The 20,081-nt window shown below is 43.1% G+C and overlaps 2 protein-coding genes across 10 annotated transcripts in view; one reads left to right on the forward strand and one right to left on the reverse strand.

Annotated features, from left to right (window-relative positions):
* LOC135919467 (uncharacterized) overlaps window positions 1-20,081 on the reverse strand; it is a 283,301-nt gene that overhangs the window by 213,166 nt on the left and 50,054 nt on the right. The gene's annotated exons all lie outside the window — the stretch shown is intronic.
* On the forward strand, window positions 14,928-15,599 carry LOC135919480 (piggyBac transposable element-derived protein 4-like). Its single transcript, XM_065453316.1, has one exon. The coding sequence runs from the start codon at window positions 14,928-14,930 to the stop codon at window positions 15,597-15,599; it is 672 nt and encodes a 223-aa protein (XP_065309388.1).

Raw genomic sequence — 20,081 nt, forward strand, 5'->3', positions numbered from 1 at the left:
AGTTATTTCAAAAAGCTATCTTTATTTTGAATTCGCACGCTATAAAAAGAACCGAGTGAAAAGGGAACGCATCCTTGTGAACTAAATGATGTTTTGCCAGAAGTTTGGAACAATGCTTTGTCGGTGGAGCAGTTCTATAAAAGACTTTCTTTGAGGGTAAGCAAAACTTCAGTAGCAGCAGGTAGACAAAAACAGTTAAGTAGATAAGAAATAATTTTTAATATAAGGAGAGCAATTAGAAATAAATTATTCGGCCAGCTCACACCGCCATTGGAAAGAGCAGCCACACTTCAGTGTTTTCAATCAATCATTTTTGTCCGTCCATTTATGTCGGCTTAATGGTCCATGTAGCTCTTTTGTTGCTGCTTTTAGTGGATCATGGCTTCACATGTTAGTACTGACATCTTTTTTTCAGATTCAAAATGAGCTCGGAAACACCACAGCCGGAACGCGAAAGGTGAATTCTTTGGCCATTCATTCTCTAGTGTCACCATGATCAAATGCAGTGATGCCGTGAAAATGTATTGCAGGGAGCAGAAGAAAAACATTGCTGACGCAACCACAAGCATTTGCTCCAGTCATCATGTGGTGCACGGCGCGTTCATTAGCAGCCATAATGATTTTAAGCAATCAGCTGAGATACTTTGTAACTGCATTAGGACTGGGAGTAAATTCAGTGTCAGTTGTGAACAAATTAAATGTAGAAAGTACCTTTTCAGAGTATATGCCCGATATACTAGGGGCGTTCAAAAACTTGGCGTACACATTAGGGGTCAACATAAGTGCACGTCTTTCCAGTTTTAGCAGAATGAGTGTATTATGTCCTGTGATACAGCAGTGCACTGCTAGGGGCGTCAAACCAAAAACAGCAGCATCCATTGAGAAAATTGGTTGCAGAACGAGCAGTGATCCGGGCTTTCTTCATTTCAAGGGCCAAATTCCAAAGAGACTGATGGCGAGCTGGATGGTGTGCAGTGCCGGTCACCATATGCTGTAGCCAGTGCGGCATGAATCTCCTTAGCATTGTGTCTCATTAAAATGCAGAAACCGACTCACTGCTCATAGAACAATTTGAAATTGGGAGGTTGGGAGGGAAGCGGCAGGGCTCCCCTCTGGATCAACCAGTGCATGCTCTCCGCTATACTGGCAATCTTACTTTACTGAGAACCAGTAATGCATGTTATCCTATTATTCTGCCAAGTGCATTCCTTGTTTTGTATAAAGGGGGCATTAATGACACCCTAAATCAATATAAACTAAGAAAGCATCGTTTTAAGTATCTGCTTCTGTTAATTTCTTGGTAGTAGGTTGATTATTAGAGAAAATGAAGCTCAAAGTTAAATTTTCTGAGTATCGCCTCAAAATTTCTGTGCTCATACCCGATCGTCATGTCATGGATTTCAATTATTTTTACAAAGTTGGGTCGGTTTGGTTCAGTAAAAGTTCTTGACCCTTTTTGATTTCGGTCTTTGGCATTTTTGGAGCAGAATGAACACCTACACTTGTAAAAAAATTAGCTACACCTGAGCAGACGCCATCAATGTCCATGACATCATAGGAAACTGGTGTGGGAACTTCAAGGCAGCAGTGCCACCAATCTTTCCTCTTGCTTCTTTTACAGTTTACTCAGCCTCTTGTACAAGTGAATTGTTTTCTTTTGTAGGAAGGTCATTCACAGATACGTCTGCAATTTTTTTTTTTTAACGCTCATTTGCCATGGTTGCTTAGTGGTGTTGGTGTAGCACCACTAAGCACAAGGTCGCAGTATCAAACAACTGCATTTTGATGGAGGTGAGATGCAAAACTACCCGTGTACCGTGCAACCCTAGGTGGTCAAAATTAATCCAATGTTCCCCACTATCGCGTGCCAGAAAATCAGATTGTCGTTTTGGCACGTAAAACCCCAGAATTTAATTTAATTTTTATTTAGCACTCCTTAAATCTGTAGCATTCATTATCTCTGCAAAAACTCCTCCTCAAAGTATTCTGCATAAAGATTTGATAAAAATAGTAGATATAAGGGTCTAATTATAATCGTAATTAGTGGTGATACGTAATGAGCATTCTTATGATGGTGGAACTAGTGAGACAGACAGATTTGTGATACAGTGTGTGAGGGCACGATGACACGCATCAAAGAACTGACTGGGTCTCCTTCGAGGTCCTTGACGGGGACGTCAACGGGCTACAAGTTGATTGTGGCAAAGGTTGTGCTTGTCCACAAACTTTTGAGTCCGCTCTGTGATCTTGGGCAGCCTGTGCTTTGCGAGTCAATTCATTTATTTGATGACGTGGTGGTTGGCGCACGCTGTCTTTGTGGCTTATGCACATTTCATACAGCACAGTAGAATCTCGCATATTACTTCTAGAACACAGCAAGCGAACCTGATGTGTAGTGGTAATTTTATTAACCCTGTGCAGTGACGTTCCTTTTCAAGCTCCTATTGCTGCTTGCCAACACAAGCTGCAGCAGTTACCCAACATGGCGTGAAAGAGCTTCATTGAAGCATGGCACATACCCAGGGTCACGTACCCAGTGAACCAAGCTGGTCAGACAGTTGATTATGAACCTGCTTCCCTCAACACAGCAGCCCAATGTCTACCCATTAGACTGTGTCTACACAGTGACACAAATGTGTGGGAAAATAGACAGACTTCCGAAAGTATAAGGTAGCCTAAGAATGCTAATTGCATTAAATAACGCTAGATGTTTTGAATACTTCGGTTTACTTAGTATTCTTGTATGTGCTGGATAAATCCGTTTTTCTGAAGCACATGTCATCCAAACAGCATAAGAAACTAGTAAGAAATCAAGTAAGATTAGCATTCTAGATCTGCAACAGGTACTGTTGTGATTTAATTGCAGTAGGGATGTTCTGTAAATGTGTTTAGAAGGCTTAAATCTGCATTGCTAACATTAGCCTAAACATGCAGGTTCACATAGGTTGGAGGAGTGCGCAATGAGAATGTTATCCTGGCACAGCTTACCATGACCTGCCATGGTGGACCAGGAAAGTTTGCAAGGACCTTGCTTCACCATATATTCACAGAGGAGGAGCTCATGGGTCATTTACTCTTAGTAAATAACACCAAGGGCCAAAAAGAGGCTCTTGATACCACCAGGGTCAACGCTGTTATAGGCAAGTACCGTACATCTTTTTTCGTTGCATTTTTGCATTCACATTTTGCATCTTAAATTAGCAACTTGCCATTAGCATAACAAATTACTTTCAAGTAGCCAGTGTCTACACTGGTGTGCTACAATAGCCTACCATTTGGAATTACCGTTCACATGCTCTTAAGTGCCTAATGCCTCTATGCTCAAATGTTTCCAAAATTTAAAAGCTGCCCTCCCTGCCAGAAGTTCTTGGCGGCTCCACCAGACAAAATGAAGTGAATCTGAGCATTACTAGTGCTGCTTGGCTGTCATTGCAATGAATAGTTCTTGAAGCAGGCTTCAAATCTAGTGGCATGGAGGACACGTTTAAATAGCCTGAAAGTGTTATTACAATACACGAATGATAAGCTATGCTCAAGTGCAGTTACTGCTGAACTCGAGGAGCAGCACTTCCACGAGATTTCAGCAATCAAAATAGCTCTCCAGGTTCTGTAATGTAAAACAGTGGTTTCAGCAATTTTAACAGACCACGTTTGATTAAACTTGCTCCTGTCTTGAAGGAGGTCCATGCGATGCCATAGAGCAGCCTTTCAGCAGAGGGTAACATGACTTGTGAGGCATTTTTCTTTGGTTGTTTCAATCAAAGCAGCAATAGGGACAGAGTTGCCAGTATCACTATGAACAATATTGTTTAGCGAACGCTTATTCTTTCCAAGCACCTTACCTATTTATTAACATTCACTTTATTACTTTATATTCTAAGACCCGACAAAAAGAAAAGTATTTGTGTGGCTTTTCCCCATATGCTTCAATAAAGTGAGCAACACTGAATAGGCCTTTGGCGACTACTGTCTAAAGGTTCTTACACACCATGGGACATGTCCGCAACTCCCATTCTGAAAGTGTTGGAAGTGCCTCCTGCTTCCTGGCTTCACTTGCCTGTTTAAAGGGTTATTATAAATCATTGCTAAGTAGCCTGTGGGCTTAGATTTACTGAAAAGATGAATGGGCTTTCCAGTTGCTCTTGTTTAACCTGTTGAGGATTACATTTTGCGGCGAAATACGTGTCCCCAATTTAGGGGTGTTGCATTTTTTAGAGGTGTGCAAATGCTCAAAACTTTTTAATAATGAATTGAATAGTGTCCTATTCAATTTGGTCTTCGTCTAGAATAGTCACTATTTGTAACTGCGAATTTTTTCGAATCCTTTTTGAATATTTCAAGACACCAATGAAACAATATTTGAGCAAAAGTCTGGGTAAATTTTCACTCCCAAGGACATAGTATAGACATAAACATGGAAAATCGTGTAGTAGAGCAGGCTGCGTCACTTAGGTAGCTGTACCTTAAGAGGCTGTACAGCAATCATTCACGCTTACTGAAGAGTCCTCTGCATGTGAGGAAACTACTTGTTTGGTGCTCTATTTGTGCTTTTAATAACAGCTCTTCACCGCATAGTGTGCATGACAAAAACTTGCTAACTTTAAGAATACTAGGAGGTGAATATCATTTTATATTAATTGTGATATTAGCTGTTCATTATTCAAAGGCTTTCTAATATTCGTTTCACTTCTGGTATTATTCGATTCGTATTCAGTCTCAAAAATCGCTATGCGCACATCCCTAATACTTTTATTGCAAATTTATGTTCAGAGTGACTTTTCGAGAAAAAAATGGGTAAATAAATTTTTAAATGACAATAAAGTGACAAAACCATTTAGTATGTGCAGTTTTACACCCGGCTTATTCTATGCAGGATAAAGTAGCGTAATCTTTTTATCTTATTAAACTTACAAAACTTGTTTTATAGTGAACTAGGTGAAATGGCAATACTTCTAAACTACTGCAATCACAACCACCAAGAGCTAAAAGAAAAATCTGTTTTGGAGAAACCCAAGGGGCGACAGTAGAATGAGAATTTTTTCTAGAAGTCCCAGAAGCCTGCAGCACCTCCAGTGTGACGCTAGGCGACATTTTGTTCTGAAAAGGTGCATTTTTATTTTTCAAATGTTCTGCCATCGCCACAGATGTACGGCAGTGAACCTCAAAAGGTTAAAGAAGCCAGTCCACTCACATATGACTCTTAGAAGACTGAGCATTGCTTCATATCTGTCACATTCTGCATTTGTCAGGGTAACCAGCTTGGTGCCCAACTACAGAGAATCCTCATATAACAGTCATTGAAACAGAAAACACTTCGCTATTAGCAGTATTTTCTTTAAAGTAGAGAAATCTTAGAAAGCCATTGTAAGGCGAGAAGTATACTGTAGTCGCATCTGAACTCGTACAATGTAATTTTAAATGAAGCCGCACTCAATTCTACTGACATGACACTATTGCATTTGGAGCATGGAGATGCACAATGAAGTGCTGCACATTCGAATTATGAAAGTTAAAAGAAAGAAAAATAAATAGAAAAGAAAAGAAAAACAAAAATAATTTTAGTTGATAGTAATCACCCCTAAGGTTTGTTTACGAACGACAAGAAGTATTTCTTCACCATTTTGTCTCTAAGCAAGCAAATTTCACATCTTTGACATAGAGAATATTAATAAAGTTATTTTGCTACAGTGTGTTGTTCATCTGTGCTCTTTTCTTCATTTGACACTAAGTGGAGCCCTGTGCCATAGTGAATAAATTTTAGTGGTTGTACCAAATTTGTACCGGCAAAAAGTTCGAATAAAGAAAAACAAATACAGTAGCCGACTGATTTTTCGGACTCCGAAAATTCGGACATGCTTGATTATTCGGTCTGCTTTGCAGCACCGCCATTCTCTCCAAAGACCATAATGTATAACAACTGTCGAAAATTCGGACACCTTGCAACCTCTCGTCTGAGTTTTCGGACACTCCTAGAGCCAACTCGATCGAGAGCACCATGCACCGACTCTGACCGCTGCATGGTTCGACTTGCTGAATGCCATTTTTGTTTTGAACGGAGCCTCCTTGCTGCCCCACGAAGTGGCGGTACTGCAAATCCCCGCTCATCATCGTTTCTGCCTGGTTCAATAGAGTGGCTCCAGCAGTTCTGGTCCCAGCTTAGTAAGCCATGCCAAAACAATCCAGCAGCTGATTTGTAGGCTACATTTTCCGTTTGTGCAACTGATGTCGGCGTGATGGCGTGGTGGTGTTTGCTTTGCATGCTGTGTCAAGGTTGCGGTGATCCAACGCGGCATATGGAAACATTGCATCAAGTGTCTAATGGCGCCGACAGTGCCCGCGCAGACTGCGCTGGGGAATGCCGGCAAGCGGGTGCCGAGAGGCCTAGGATTTGTCACATTCTGATGTGCTCTCTACTGACGCCGAAAATGTTCTCCCGAGGCCTGCGCAGTGGTTGCATTGCGATTCCGAACACCGTCTCATTTGACAATTTCACAGGTGCTGACACTGCTGTACTGACATGCGCGGAACTCGACGATGGCGAGATCATTCGTCAGGTTTCTGCTGCTCCGCCGGACGATGACTCCGAGTCTGAAGATGATGCACCATGTGCTACGCTGCCATCGCATACGGAGCGTGTACAAGCAGTGACTGTGCTTTCAGCCGCCTATAGTGACCATACAACCCTCTCCGAGATTCAGATTTATCTGATTGCGTATAAACGGAAGAGCCTGCAACGGCACATTCACGATTTCTTCAAGCCTACTGTCGAGCCCGAGTAAGTGCGTGGAAATAGAGGATTTCTTTCTTTCTTTTCTTAGTCTGCTTTTTCGGACACCTGTTTATTCTGACATTTCCGCAGTCCCCGTGAGGTCCGAATAAGCAGTCGGCGACTGTACATAAATCAATATTATTATAACGCAGGTGTACTGTATAACACACTCTTGCATGTCGAACTTGGTTTTTAAAAATTCTCGCTTTTTGTTGTTCTTGCAGGCTTCACATGTCGCAAATTTCCTGGTACCAACATGCATTATGTAAAGAACACCCTGGCCTCACTTCTCGCATGAGATCTAAAGCCTCCAAAGAGCCCAAGTCGGACACTGCATGCCAAAACACAAGTGCTGTGCTTTTGTAACTCTCGACATATTTATGTTCATTTATGTTTGTTGCATTAGTCTCCTGAAGAGGCCAATTCGAATTTCCCAAACGAGCATACAAATGTTGTGCCTTCATAAGCCTTGACATTGTTATTTCAATTTTATATTATGTTGGTCTCCTGAAAAACCCATGCTGGGTGGCTCAAACCAGCATAAATGTGTTCTGCTTTGTGATACTTTCTACATTCTGATGTCAATTTTTTATTAGTTTCTTTACTATTTCATATTTAAGTACCTTTAGTCATTTCATGTTAAACCACCCAGTTTTGTCGTGAGCTGTTCCATTATGGCACACCATTTCAAGTTTGCTTGATATGCCAAAGTAGGTACAATGAGAAATTTTTAGAAAAATTTGATTTCTTACATACACCTGGGTCATTCCACATCAAATCAACCAGTGCTTTTTTTTACCATCACAGATATAGTTCGTAAGGCAGCTTATACGAAAAAGAAAACTAAGAACCGGAAACTATCTCTTGACAAGACGACCTCGTCGCTACAGTACATACGCCCCCAAGCCGCGTCCCTCACGCCCTATGCAGCCAGAGTGCCCGTTCCAAGACACCCTAAGTGGCACAGACCGCCTGCCCTCGGCAGCAGTGGTACACATCCTTCCAGCACAGTCTAAACCCAATAGAGAGTTTTAGAATTGGCGGCCCAAGCGGCTTGCGGACCCAAGAAAATTGCGGGCCACCAATGCGCATGCGTAGAACCCAAGCCAGTCTTGGGTTCTTGCATTCGCGTTAACCCAAGACCTAAAAATCGAAAACTAGTGTGGGCCCCCAAGCCATCTTGGGCCACCCTCGCAGGTGGTGAGATATCGCGAGATAGCCAGGAGAGCCGAGCGAGCCGCAGCCATCCAAAGCCGTTGTCTCTCAGGCGCCAAGCATGACTGCTCCGAGAACTTCGTACACGTGCTCGCAGTTTATTGCAGACGATGATCTCTGCATATTGCGATAAGTACTCGGAATGAATCCCTTTCAAGGTGTCAGGCTGTGGCCGCAGGTTGCGAAAAATATTGTAGAGGCAACAAGCAAGACGTTTTCGCTGCGGTCAATACGCAACTGCTGCGAGTTGCTTACGGCACAGTTTTTGCACAAGGATACTGCAAATCTGAAAAAGTAAGTACACATTTACTGCACAACTTCTTCCGCTTGCAGTAGGCGCAGGTTAGCTGTGTGCTTTGCTTGCCCTTAGGTCTATTTGATTCAGATTGGGCTCTCTGCACTTTCTGCACTCATCCAGGGTGCGCTGCACCTAAACGTAACTTCGCGTTGCAGAGACGCCACGCCGCGGACCACCGAAGCTGCTGCCGTGGATGCGTCAGCCATGCCAACTTGGCAACACGACGGTGAAGAAGCTTTGTGGAACAGCCGAAGAACGAACTTCCTTATAGAAAGTTACAACGAACACTTTGGCCGCATCGGGCAAAAGGGGGGACTAAGGTGAGGCTTAGCATTCTATGTTTGTATTTGCGTTGCATTTCGTATTGTTCTTCACGCAGGACCAAAAAGCAGCTGATGCTGTTCTTAACGGACTCCCTCAATAAAGAATTCGGGTGCTGCCTCACCGTCATTCAAGTTACCAATAAATGGAAATCACTTGAGAGAGCTTATAAGAGAGTGCGGACGAACAATAATAAATCCAGCAGCGCGGCTGCCGAGTGCAGTTTTGAGGGGTAAGTGTTCGCAGTGCTTTCATATTATTCATGGTCTCTTATACCAGTGCATAGTTCAACTAAGACGTACCTAGTCTTATTCACAGCTTGTTCATGAAATTAGTAACAAAACTGGCTGTTTCTAGACCTAGCAAATTACTGAAATACTTTATGCTAAATAAATAAAAAATGACTGAGCATGCAATGTTAACGAGTGTCAGCTTCACAGAATAGCTTATTCTTGTAGTGCATCCTTGTCCATCATTCAATCTATAGGAAATTGTACCACTGTCGTATGCAGTTATGCTTTCCGTAATCCATGTGTGCAATTTGGCTAAGTGATTTGTTCGACGCCAATGTTTCTCATGCCTGCTTGGTCCCTGTTGGCAATGGGATATGTATAAGTGCATACAAATCAATTAAAGAGCAGAAACTTCCTTTCTCTGTTTTGCTACAATGTTCCAAGTTTTGCATGTGCAAATGCACTAGCTTTGCTGGTGTATTAAAGTTCTGGTGCTACTTGCATTTAATTTTTTAGACACCTGCAGGACTTCATGGAAAAACAACATCACGTGAGTCCTGTTGTTACTTACGCACAGGGACGTAAAATGGTGCCCAACGACAGGGAGAGGTGAGCATGATCGTATAGAGGTGGCAACTCTTACGTTTTGTGTTGCATCCTGCATGCTGTCTGCATGGACTTGGTGTTCTGTCAGACTCAGGAACAGCAGCTAGTACTGACCTATTTGTACTTGCAATCCTATAAGCTAGTTTGTCATGCCATGTGGTTTTAGGATGCACTACCGGGCATGCTTATACCGCATTTGACTAAATGGCACAAATAATAAACATTTCTAACTTAAAATGGATATGGTCAATACTGGTGCCTTGTGTGCAACATACATGATGATATAGTCCACTTTATCTGTGCTTACAGGCTGTTTATTTTAGAAAGAACCTCAATTTCCACACTGAACATTCAGTGACTGCCACCTTTTCAGGTATCACTTCCTTGGCCCATTGACTAACACTGCCTGCGTGTTATGCCAATAAAGGCACAGGACATGTCTCATTGAGATACTTCAGTCCATTGATTGTTGGTTTCCGTCGTGCACTGTGCACATTGCATTTTTCGTCATAGCAATCTTGAGCAATATGCTAGGCATGTCACCAGGCAAGCCTCTCTAAAGAAATGTAAATTCCTACTAATGAACAATACTTTTGCTGCAGGGAACTGCAGGCTCCAGAAGCGGTGGACAGCCCAACTGCCCATGTGGAGCTGCACAAGCCAAAAAAGGAACCGCCCTTATTGCAGCTCCTTCAAGAACTAGACGAGATCGATAAAAATATGGCAAGTCAGCACAAAGAGAAGATGGCCCTGCTGGAGCGCTTCGCGAGTGCCTATGAAGCAAAAAAAAAAAAGAACGTTTTCTGGCATTTATTTAACTGAGATATGAAACAGAAGGTATGAGGCTAGAAACAGTGCAAAGCATTCACAACAACATTATAGTGGTCAGAACAAGTCAGAAAGCAAAGTGCATTGACGACTGCGCGAGCACGGTGAAAACACTGTATGCCGATCTGGGCTACGGAAATCCTGGAAACATCGCTGTTTCCTTTGATGGGACTTGGTTGACCAGGGGCCACTCATCTCATATTTGTGTTGGGACAGTGATCGAGCTATTTACGGGATACGTGCTTGACTTCGTCGTCCTATCGAACTTCTGTTTGGGGTGCCAGCTAGGGCCGAAGGAGGACGACCCAAGGTATGCCGAGTGGCTAGCTGACCACAGTTGCCAAAAGTACACCTCCAGTAAGCCAGGCCAAATGGAGGTGAAAGCGGCACAAATTTTATTTGGCCGCTCATTAGAGAGGCATGGGCTCCGCTACACAACCATGTTATGTGATGGAGACAGCCGGGCCTTCAATAGCCTGCAGGAGGCACAGGTATATGGCTTTGTGCCAATAGAAAAAGAGGACTGTGTCAACCATGTGCATAAGCGCATGGGCACAGCTCTTCGAAACCTCCTGCAGAAACAAACAGCTGACGGAAAGCCAAGCCTAGGTGGTAAAGGAAAACTCACGGGCGAGCTGGTCACGAAGCTCACTACATATTATGGATGGGCTTTGAAAACTCAAGGAAACATGGAAGCCATGCATAATGCTGTTTGGGCAACTCTTTATCACATAGCATCTACTGATGCAAGCACAAGTCACTCGCACTGCCCAAGTGGTGAAGAATCTTGGTGCAAGTACAACAGGGCTGTTGCCAAGAAGGAGACTCCTCCAAAGCATCGCTACAACCTGCCGGAGCATGTTGTTGATGCCTTGTGGCCTGTGTACACGCGACTCTCTGACAAGAAATTGCTGAAGCGTTGTCAGAGAGGCAAAACCCAAAACCCGAACGAGAGCCTGCACTCTGTCATTTGGTCGCTCGTGCCAAAGAGCAAACATGCCTCCATTTTCACTGTGGAAGCTGCTGTGGCCGAAGCAGTCGCAAGGTTTAACGCAGGCAAAGGGAGAGCAGATGTAGCAATACTAAATGAACTGCACCTGCAGTAGAATGCCGTAGCCTCTGAAAGATGTTCAGAAAAGGACAGTCGCCAACTAGTGGCACCCGACAAGAAGCTTGCACATGCTGAAAACTTCAGGCGTGCAATGAAAAGAAAGCGCACCAAGGAAAATGATCATGACTACGTTCGTGGTGGCTTCTAGCATTGTTACCACACTGATTCATACCTTCTCCTATTGAATGAAAATGCTCACCATGTTCCTAAACTTCTTTTCTCGTTTTCTCAAAACAACATTTTTTATCACATCCTAGGCCATTGCCCAAAGTATACTTTGATGTAGCGATTGGATTTTGATAATTCTTGCAGCATTTGAAAGCTTATACATTGATTAGTGCAATAAAACCAAGAAACTTTGATACTTTTTATTTAGATCAGTGATTTAATCAACAGTAAAATTAAGCAACAGTTTCAGATTTCTGATGAGTATACTTGATAAGGCCATAAGTTTTGAACCAATGAAGCTAAAAATAAAATTATGGTTTTCCTGCACTCCCTGGTCTCTATAGAGCGCTGTCATACCAAATGAATAGCAATCTTTTATGAAAAAGCTGTCAAAAGACTGGGCAGAATGTAAGTTTATGAAACAGTCAATATTTTAAAATGTGGGAGTGATAGCCCAAATCTAATTGCATATTTGTTTTCAGCTGTGAAAAATACATATTCCATAAAAATTTCAGCTGGAAATACTGAAAATTTAAAAAACAAAATTTCAAACCAGTGTCTCCCTTTAAGGCACAGAGACACTGATGACTCTGACACATCAAAGGTATCAGCAATTCTGTACATACTGTTCTGAGTACCTAAATACGATACAGCAATTAGGCACATTTTCTCCGTGGGTATTTGCCGGCGACCTCCCCGAGGGCTCGGAAAAAAAACAGATGCCTTGAAATGCTCCGCAAGGGTCTGAAATGTGCATCTGCAGAGCCGAAAAAGGCGCTTGAACTCATGATCAAAATACCTGGCCACAACTACCTCGTAATATCTAGGAATGCGGTTGCGAGCGTTGCGGACCAGTTCAGCACCAACTTGGCACAACACTGCATCGAGTTCCTCGTCTTTGCTCTCAGATTCTATGAGTTCCATAACAACATGCAGGTCATCCATTTCGTTGTCCAAGTCAGTAGGTTTGTGGACGCACAGGATAAATAAAACGGCTTCTTTGGACACGCGTGCCGTCGTTGCGGTCATCTCGCCAGCTTATTACCCACGTTTTTTGTAGACGCAGCAGATGACAGGCCTGCGCCTACACATTCGATTCACATTTTAGCGGTGGCACTGCAGACAGGTTCCATCTTGCGACCTCGCACAAGGAACCAAGAACTTCTGCACCGTGCACCTTTTCTGAATCAAACAAACCTTTATGTAACGTTTATTTTGCTTCGAAATGCTGCCTCCGTAATCTTGCGAGTGTAATGCCAATCCGCTTCCCCTTCCACGTGTAGCTACCTGCGGCGAGGGAACTTGTATATGCTGACGCCCACCTCTGAACAGCTGTAATCACGCCCCTATGGATAATAAACAAGTGAGTGTCGAGCGGTCATCCTTGTTAAAGGATTAGAAACCAGTAAGATATCAGCTTTTGCCAGCACAACAAAGGGAAGCCGCCAGTGAGACGAATTCGACACTAATCACCGCATGCCCGCGTAAGCCGGATACGTGAGCGGTAGTCGACGCGTCGGCGTGAACAAACCATGGAAGTGAAACACAAGGCCGATGGCATCAGAAAAATGTTTATTGCCTTCCTGCAGGTTACTACCAAGGGTCAGAAAAAGAGTTGAAAAATTGGCACGTATTTGAAACATACAGATAGTGCCGTAAATAACGGCATCGACCATTCGAGACTTGTTCGTGGCGCCATATATTACGTCAGTGACTCCCAAAGGGTTAACACAATAGTGAAACAAGTCTAAATGAAGTATGTGACGTACAGAAAACATAGGAAGCTAATTATCTGTTATTGCAGGTCAAGAACCGAGGAGCAGGATGCTGAAAAAGAGCAGCTTCTCACAGAAATTTTAGCTCTTGCAAAGGAATTTGGGTATGTCATCAGAGGAGCCACCTTGAGAAAGGTAGTTGCTCGAATGCAACCCGACATAAAACTAGCGACTCCAACTGACCACAGAGCTGCAAATTTTGAGCGATTGGTTGCAGCCCAAACAAGGAATACAGCAGCAGCAGCTCATTATGCTCAAGTGGAAAACGCAGAAGAGGATGGTAAAGCATGTTTTTCAACCAAATAATGAAGATGGAACGAGAAGTGTGATGCTGTAATATGCTTGTATCTAATCGCATGTTGTAGCATTTTGTTAACCCATTCGCTGCCAAAGCCGGCGAATCGCCGGGCTGCAGCATTTAGGATTTCCTGAAGCTGTTTACAGATAGCAGCACTTGTCACCTTATCTGAAGATACTTGGATATATTACCGATAGATCGCAGTACTGCCCTGTGTCGTTTGAATGCACTTTTCAATGTTTTCAGTTTTTTTTTTCGTGATCTCCGGTGGCAGGAGGCATGGCGGCGCCCAGTGGACGGCGTGCTCTCTCCGAGCGCGAGATATTGGTTATCCTCTTTGATAGCGACAACGAGGAGCAGCCTTTGGTGACAATGCTTGCTCTGAGCCTTTTTCTTCTGAAGAAAATTAATATGACGGTAGTGGAGACTCGGATTCACGCCAAAGCAATTCAAGACTGACGAATGGACTTGGAATGTCAACGATTCTTCCAAAAATGTGAGCAAAATTCTTTTCTCTGGATCACCGGGCTTGAAAAGAGCAATTAGCTTGGCCCTGGATGACAACAGCTCACCTCTTGAATCTCTAAATTTATGGATAAAGAAAGAGTTTTGGGAGTCGGTGTTTGAGTACACAAATGCATTTGCCCTGGAGAAGCAGCGTTCTGCGCCAGACCCAGCTTGGTTCGCCACAATGCCTGCGGAAGTCAAAGTGTACATTGCATTTTGTATGCTGATGAGTCGAGTGAGGAAATCATCTATAAACTCATACTGGTCTGAGCAAAGTGTTATAAACACACCAATTTTTTTATCAGTAATGCCAAGAAAACATTTTTGGGAGCAGTCAAAATGCCTACATTTTTCCACTGCAGGGGAAACCACCACCCAAGACAGGCTTCACAAGCTGCACCCTGTCCTAGATTATATGCTAAAGGCATTTGAGAGTGCTTACTCCCCGAGGAGAGCCTTGCGATAGATGAAAGCCTCATGAATTTCCGCGGACGCCTGCCCTATGTCCAGTTCAAAGCAAGCAAGCGGGCTCGTTTTGGTATAAAATTTTACGAACTTTGTGAGTCTTCTAGCGGATACTGCCTAAGGTTTTCAATTTATACAGATCAAGACACGAAGTCAAGTGCTACTAGCTCAATGCTGTGCAGTGAGGCTGTTGTAATTTATCTTCTTGGAGAAAGAATTGCCGACGGGCACACTATTTATACGGACAACTGGTATTCGTCACCGAATCTCTTCTTGGCTCTCAGAAGTGCTGGTTCAAACGCTGTTGGAACTGTGAGGATGAATAGAAAGAATATGCCTAAAGAATTCAAAGAGCTGAAGCTGAAGAAGGGCGAGTGCAAAACTTCGTTCTCTCACGGAATCATGGTGATGCAGTGGAAGGACAGAAAGCCTGTCACCATGCTTTCAACTTGCCACAGAGAAGCAGACATCATAGACACTGGAAAAAGGCGACACAAGGGGTATGAGCCAGTGCTGAAACCGCGAGTTGTACAAGACTACAACAAGGGAATGGGAGGCGTTGACCGTCAAGACCAGCAGTTGGCTTCCTTTCCCATTATGCGGCGGTATGCGAAAGGGTACAAGAAGATATTTTTTTATGTTCTTGATATTGCCATCTACAATTCCTACGTTTTGCGAGCTAAGAAAACTGGGAAGAAATGGTGTTACACTGAATGGAAGATCAGTCTTGCAGAAGGAATCATTGAAGAGACAGCGACGCTGGGATATCGAAGGCGAGGTGCGCACACTACGGCACCATCTCCAATGCGCCTTGAGGCTACCGAATGGGCCCATTTCCCACGCCAAATCGCGCCAAATCCTGTCAAGCAGAACCCCTCAAGGCAATGCCAGGTGTGTAAGGCCAGAGGAAAGAAAAGTGAAAGCCGCTGGGAGTGCAAAAAGTGTGGTGCTGCTCTGCACATGCCAGAGTGTTTCAAGATTTTTCACACAGTGAAATGCCTATGACTTGAAAAAACTTCACAGAATAAAATGTGAATATTTTTCAAATGTCAATAAATGTATTCCTATAATTGTCCAGCAAATGTTTTGCTTAGTGGCTCGTTACACACAGAAAGATGAGCGTGCCGCACGCGCGCGCCAATTCGGTAAAAAAATGTGCGTTATGGATGGCCGGCATGTGTGCGTGGCAGGCGGCAGCGAATGAGTTAAGCAGCAGCATGTATCCTGCAAATTATCAGTTTGTATATAATAAACGTTTGTTTAGCTACTGCATCCAGTACGATTTACCTTAACTGATTCAAAGGTTATGGACATATGACTACATGAATAATAAACCAATGTGAAATGTTAATCATACTTTCACTTTCCTTGCAGGCATGGAAGATTTTCAGCCCACGGAGGCATCACAAATTCTGAATAGCATATACAATGACAATTATGTAGATCTGACGCCTACAACAAATATTACACAAAGTGTAATAATATTTACTAACCCAAGCAGCCCACAAGGAGACGCCACCTCTACACTACCTAAAGACAGCCAGCCACAACCTCCAGTATTGAGCCTCCCAAATGGCACCGAGTCACCTGGACCACAGTCCAATCATCCCAACACGAGCAGTTTGGCCCAAGGAGGAAGGAGGAACACGGTTCCACCATCCAACGCCCAGCCCAGCAATCGTACGCACGCCAGGAGCAGCACCCAGCAAAGGAAAAGAGGCAGGTGACTCATAATTTTCTCCTCTGTGTGGAGCATTCTGCACTCAATATCTGTGCTGCCTTATGCAAATCAGTGTATGCCTTTTTCCCTCATAATTTAATGCCCCACAGGTCACCTTTATGATGTTATTCAGAATAATTTGATGCTGCAGCAATCAGTCGTTTGGTCAAGTGTTCATAATTAGACCATACACATTTTGAAAAGTAGTCCACGAGTGCACTTATAACTCACAGTTCCGCTTTTCTGACTCCATGCAGGATATTGGGCTCCACAATCATGTGAAGGTAAACTTTTAATGTCAAAGGGTGAACATTAAAGGGAACTTGATTACTTACGTTAACACACTTTAGGGCGTCTTATACTTTTTATGAGCTGTTCGAAGAGTTATACTATGTAACAATTGCGTGCTTTCAATTACAGCTGCCAATCCTCCAACTGAAGCCAACCTTGCATTCTTTGAGCGAAGGCTGCGGTTTGAACAGTCAACTAGAGAGAGAGATGTTGCACTAGAAGAGCGGCGCCTGGAGCTTGAAGAAAAGAAACTGTCACACGAGCAGGCGGAACTACACCAACATATTGTTGAATGGAAAGCCCAAGTGGAAGATTGCGCTAAAGAAAGGAGGCTTCAAAGAGAAGAACGTACTGCAGTACACAGGGAACGCGAAGCAGAGAGAAATATGTTTATGACACAACAAAATGCTCTGCTTGATGTTTTGAAGGAAGTGTTGGCTAATAAAGGAAATTAAATGTTTTGGTTATTCACAGAAAATATGTGTATTTGTGAACATTGTTCTTTCACCTTCGTTCTCCTCCTCTGAAAGAATACCTTGTGTTACTAACAGGTGAGAGAGAAAAGCTAGTATGAATATTGTTTATTTGTCCTATTGAAGCAATAAATGAACTTTGGCTCATGTGGACTACACAGTCTGAAGCTGTAGTGTAACCAAAATGCGAATACACTGCCACTTAATTGCCATAAAGGCAAGTGTGGCAGTTGGTTAAAATCGTTGCTACTTTGTACATTTGTGGTACATTCTGAAGAAAGACTTTCCGATTTTTTTTTTTTTTTGTAGTCCAAGAAGGCAAACAGATTGACCATCTTGCCGAATCCCCATTCTACTGACTGCCTTACAGTGCTCATGGCAGTATTGAATTCTTGCTGCTGTTCACTGAGATGTGCACCAGCATATGGCCGCATGAGCAGAAGGCAAAGGGGGTACACAGGATTACCGTATATAGTGAATGTATTGCCCTGCATCAACTGGAGAAGCTTCTCATACAGCCCACTTTCCCGAAGTATTCCTGCAAAACAGAAGCAATTAGGAATGAACATAATGAGCCACAGAATGTTGCACCTTGCTGTTTCAAAGCGAAGGTTAGATTTGGGAGCAGTGCATTCGCTAGTAATGTGTTCTTACTGAGGCACCACCTTAATATGAAAGTCGAATTATTATTTATGAAGTTGCATGTCAAAAACAGTTATGCTTAAAATGTGCTTTGCAGAAACTGCACTCAATACACGTGTGTAATTATCTTTCTGGGCGATCATATCGCAAGTGTGTGAACAATGCGGCTGGCAATAAAAAAATTCGGGGCCTTCGATTTACCTCATCATGCCTGCGGCCTAAATATGGGCCGGCAAGGTCGCAGACGATGCCATTGGCACACATAATGGCCTGATATTTGACAATGTGCTCCCGTTTGTGCCCGGAGAAGTACATTTGCTGGTTGTACGTTGGTCGGCAGATTGGTCGGGGAGTTCCATTGATGAAACCCCAGCAATTAGTCAAAGGCGCACCTCGATCATGTACAGCTTGCAATTCAGAATGCAGATTATTGTTGCAGCAGTATTTATTGCAATATTGCTCTACTAAAAAGATTTCAACAATTAATGATGATGAAGTGTGGTGTTTTATGGCGCAAGGGCCAGGTTTGGCCAAAGAGCGCCATGACAAGTGCTAAGGTTGACAATGTATTATGGATGGCGTGCACAATGAATTACTTATGGAAGATGTGACATGGCTGTAAAAGGGCCTAAAACTTGTAGCTGTAAGTAGCGTAGTATATATAGGTGCTAAAATAATGACGGTGACAAGGATATAATGTGGGTTATGGCAATGGGCTTTCATTAAAACATGATGCAATAAAACATAACACCGACACCAGAGTTTCAAGAAAGCCCTTGAATGCAAGGCTGTTAGTCGTATGCTAAAAGTTGAATGGCCAAATGGTTTTCAGGGTGTCCGTTTCGGCTAAAAACTCTAAGAATGTTTGCAGATTAAAAAGCGGTTCATCGCTAAGAAAAAATGCAGGGTGAAGGGGTATATTCTCGCGATATGAAGCAGGGAAATACTTTTTCCTCTCTGTTTCTATTGCAGGGCACTGAATAAGAACATGGAGGACTGTGAGACTATTGCCGCACTTAACACAAGTTGGAGGATCCCCCCAGTCAAGAGATGAGAGTAGGTACCATATCTGTGGCCTATCCTTAATCGGCAACGAAGTACTTCCTTGTGCCTTGCTATTTTTCCATTTATCCAGTTCCCCAGTTTTGGTTTTATTATGTGAAGCTTATTCATTGCTTGTTTATCCCATTCGCCTTGCCAATGATTCCTCAATTTACTGCGTAGAAAAGGCTTTAGGTCTGTGGCAGGGATGGGGATATTTGAATCTGCATCGCTAAAACTTACTGACCTAACGCTTTCATCTGCAGCTTCATTGCCTTTTATACCTTTGTGACTAGGTGCCCAACATATGACAATCACTTGATTGCACATATATAGGGAGCACAACAAACTGTACAGCTCACTAAAAACTGAGTTCTTATATTTTCTTGGACTAAGTAGGGCTCTGACTACACTTAATGAATCTGTAAACACTATAGCCCTAGCAAGTTTTGTGAGCCTTATGTTTTGAATAGCCAATAGTACAGCATAGGCTTCCGCGGTAAAGATACTTGTATGTGGATTTAGTGCTCCGGATACTGAAAATGAAGGTCCCAGTGCTGCGTAGGAAACTCCTTTAGAGGACTTGGAAGCGTCTGTATAGTATTCTGTACAGGAGTACTTCTCCTGAAGTTCACGAAAATGGAATTGTATATGTGCTTCTGGCGCCCTCTTTGATATTTCTACAACTATTTCATATTTCATATTCATATTTCAACAACTAGGTCAACAGGCGCGTCACACTTGCTTGTACTGGAAAATGCATAACAAGAAAGTACACACACCATAGGTGACTTTCCTATCTCGTACGGCATATGTGTCAGAGGAAATGAGGTAAAACACCGTCTGTACACTTCCATTTTAACGGCAGTCTATCAAAAGCTTTCATAGTGAATTAAACAAAAAGCTAAGGTTAAAAACATTATTTTTACAGATATCCTGTGACGGCTACAGTCATTAACCTAACTGCAATAATGTACGTGTTTTAACCTCAATGCAACAGCGTGTACGTACTTGGGAAAACAGAGCAATGTTGGCGAGGTTCAGCCAATGATGATTTGTCAAGGACAGGAGGTGACCGAAGGCCGTCTCAATGTGGCCAAAGACGGAGGCAGCTATACTGGACATCACGGAGGTATGTCGTCCGAAAACATCTTCAAAGTCGCACCACCTATTAGGATATGCCAGTTGCCAGAGGGCAATCAGGAGAGCTTCTTTACCGGATACTTGTACTCCCTGAATGCTCTCATTCGTATCGGGAATTAAGAGAACAGATGACAATTCATCAATATTTGCCTTCTCAAAACGGAACATTCTCCGAAA

This window comes from Dermacentor albipictus, chromosome 3 (assembly GCF_038994185.2).
Source record: "Dermacentor albipictus isolate Rhodes 1998 colony chromosome 3, USDA_Dalb.pri_finalv2, whole genome shotgun sequence".
Lineage (NCBI taxonomy): Eukaryota > Metazoa > Arthropoda > Arachnida > Ixodida > Ixodidae > Dermacentor > Dermacentor albipictus.